At 32.4% G+C, this 1,230-nt stretch overlaps 1 protein-coding gene across 1 annotated transcript in view; it reads left to right on the top strand.

Moving 5' to 3' along the window:
• Window positions 1–459: 459 nt before the first annotated feature.
• LOC106460405 overlaps window positions 460–1,230 on the top strand; it is a gene marked incomplete at its 5' end in the record, with an annotated part of 44,561 nt that continues 43,790 nt past the window's right edge. Inside the window, one exon of the mRNA XM_022387121.1 lies at window positions 460–654. Within this exon, the coding sequence (XP_022242829.1) occupies window positions 460–654 (195 nt within the window). The remainder of the gene's footprint in view (window positions 655–1,230) is intronic.

A 1,230-nucleotide genomic window follows, 5' to 3' on the forward strand; every position in this document is an offset into this window, starting at 1 on the left:
TATTAGGATAATCTATGTAGATAGCTCGCTTAGATCAGAAGTTAATAATGATTAATTAAACTACAATTGAAACATGTTAGCTTGATAAATTGATAATGATTAGATTTTCAATTACACTATAGTAAACGCATTGAATTATTTTGTGAGCGAGTGTTACGCGATACTGTTGTAGGCATATAAGGAAAAGCCTTTATATACAAAAGTGAGCAAACTTTTCTTTTGAGACAAAAACTGACATTTTTTAGAACGATGCTTAACAGTATATTATGGAAATGTATTCACGAAAATGTACACCACCGAGAGTCTGGTATCATTCCATGAAAAAATAATTTTGTCAGTGTGTTGTATATATACGTATTGATCAAAATTTTTCAAAATCTTATAATATGCTAAAGTTATTGCTCTTGTTAAAACAGGTCTCTTCGGTGCCGTAAATAAATATAACCTTATTAATTATAGGTTCGGCTTTACCTTTAACTGGATATGTCTCATCCTCCACGTTCATTGATCTTTATCCTCCGGAGAATGCCATAAATCCAGATAAACAAAGTTGTACGCGCATAAAGAAGGCAAACCCACGTTGGTGGCGTATCGACCTAAAGAAGGTTTACCACGTGCTCTCTGTAGCTATTACCATACCTATGTCAGACATACGTGAGTGTAACCTTCCTTCATGTTTTTTTTTTTATCTTGCATTCTTTTTTAACAAATTTAATGCTTTATTTTATGCTGTCACGGACTCACAGTATAACGCGTGTATTATGTTTTTGTTTTGTTTTTTAAGCTAAGTGAATGTAATATATCACAATGCTTTTACTGTAAAACAATTTAACAAGCACTTTAGCTTTAAAGAAGTGATATTTATTGTATTCATACTTTTTACAATAAAACTTTAAGATTTAAGTCTCTCTATTTTTATCACAATATTTTTTACAAGAAAATAAATATAGAAATTATGCATTTATACTTTTCAAAACTGGCTGTACACCTGTAATCTGGTCGGAAAACGTTTCATTGCGATGGTAATAACGTGAGCTCGGAGAATATGTTTCTGTTTGCTTTCCACTGTTGTCATCGAACAACTGGTTTAATAATGATGCTCCTGCTAAACAGAAACCACCCCACGGTATACCAACCAGAGATTTTTCTCTTCTTATCCATTGTCCTGCAGGCTAATGTAAAAGGTAGTGCTCAGGTGAGCTTAATTGTTGGAGTTTCAATTAAAACTAC

The sequence above is a fragment of the Limulus polyphemus genome, unplaced genomic scaffold (genome assembly GCF_000517525.1).
Source record: "Limulus polyphemus unplaced genomic scaffold, Limulus_polyphemus-2.1.2 Scaffold766, whole genome shotgun sequence".
Classification (NCBI taxonomy): domain Eukaryota; kingdom Metazoa; phylum Arthropoda; class Merostomata; order Xiphosura; family Limulidae; genus Limulus; species Limulus polyphemus.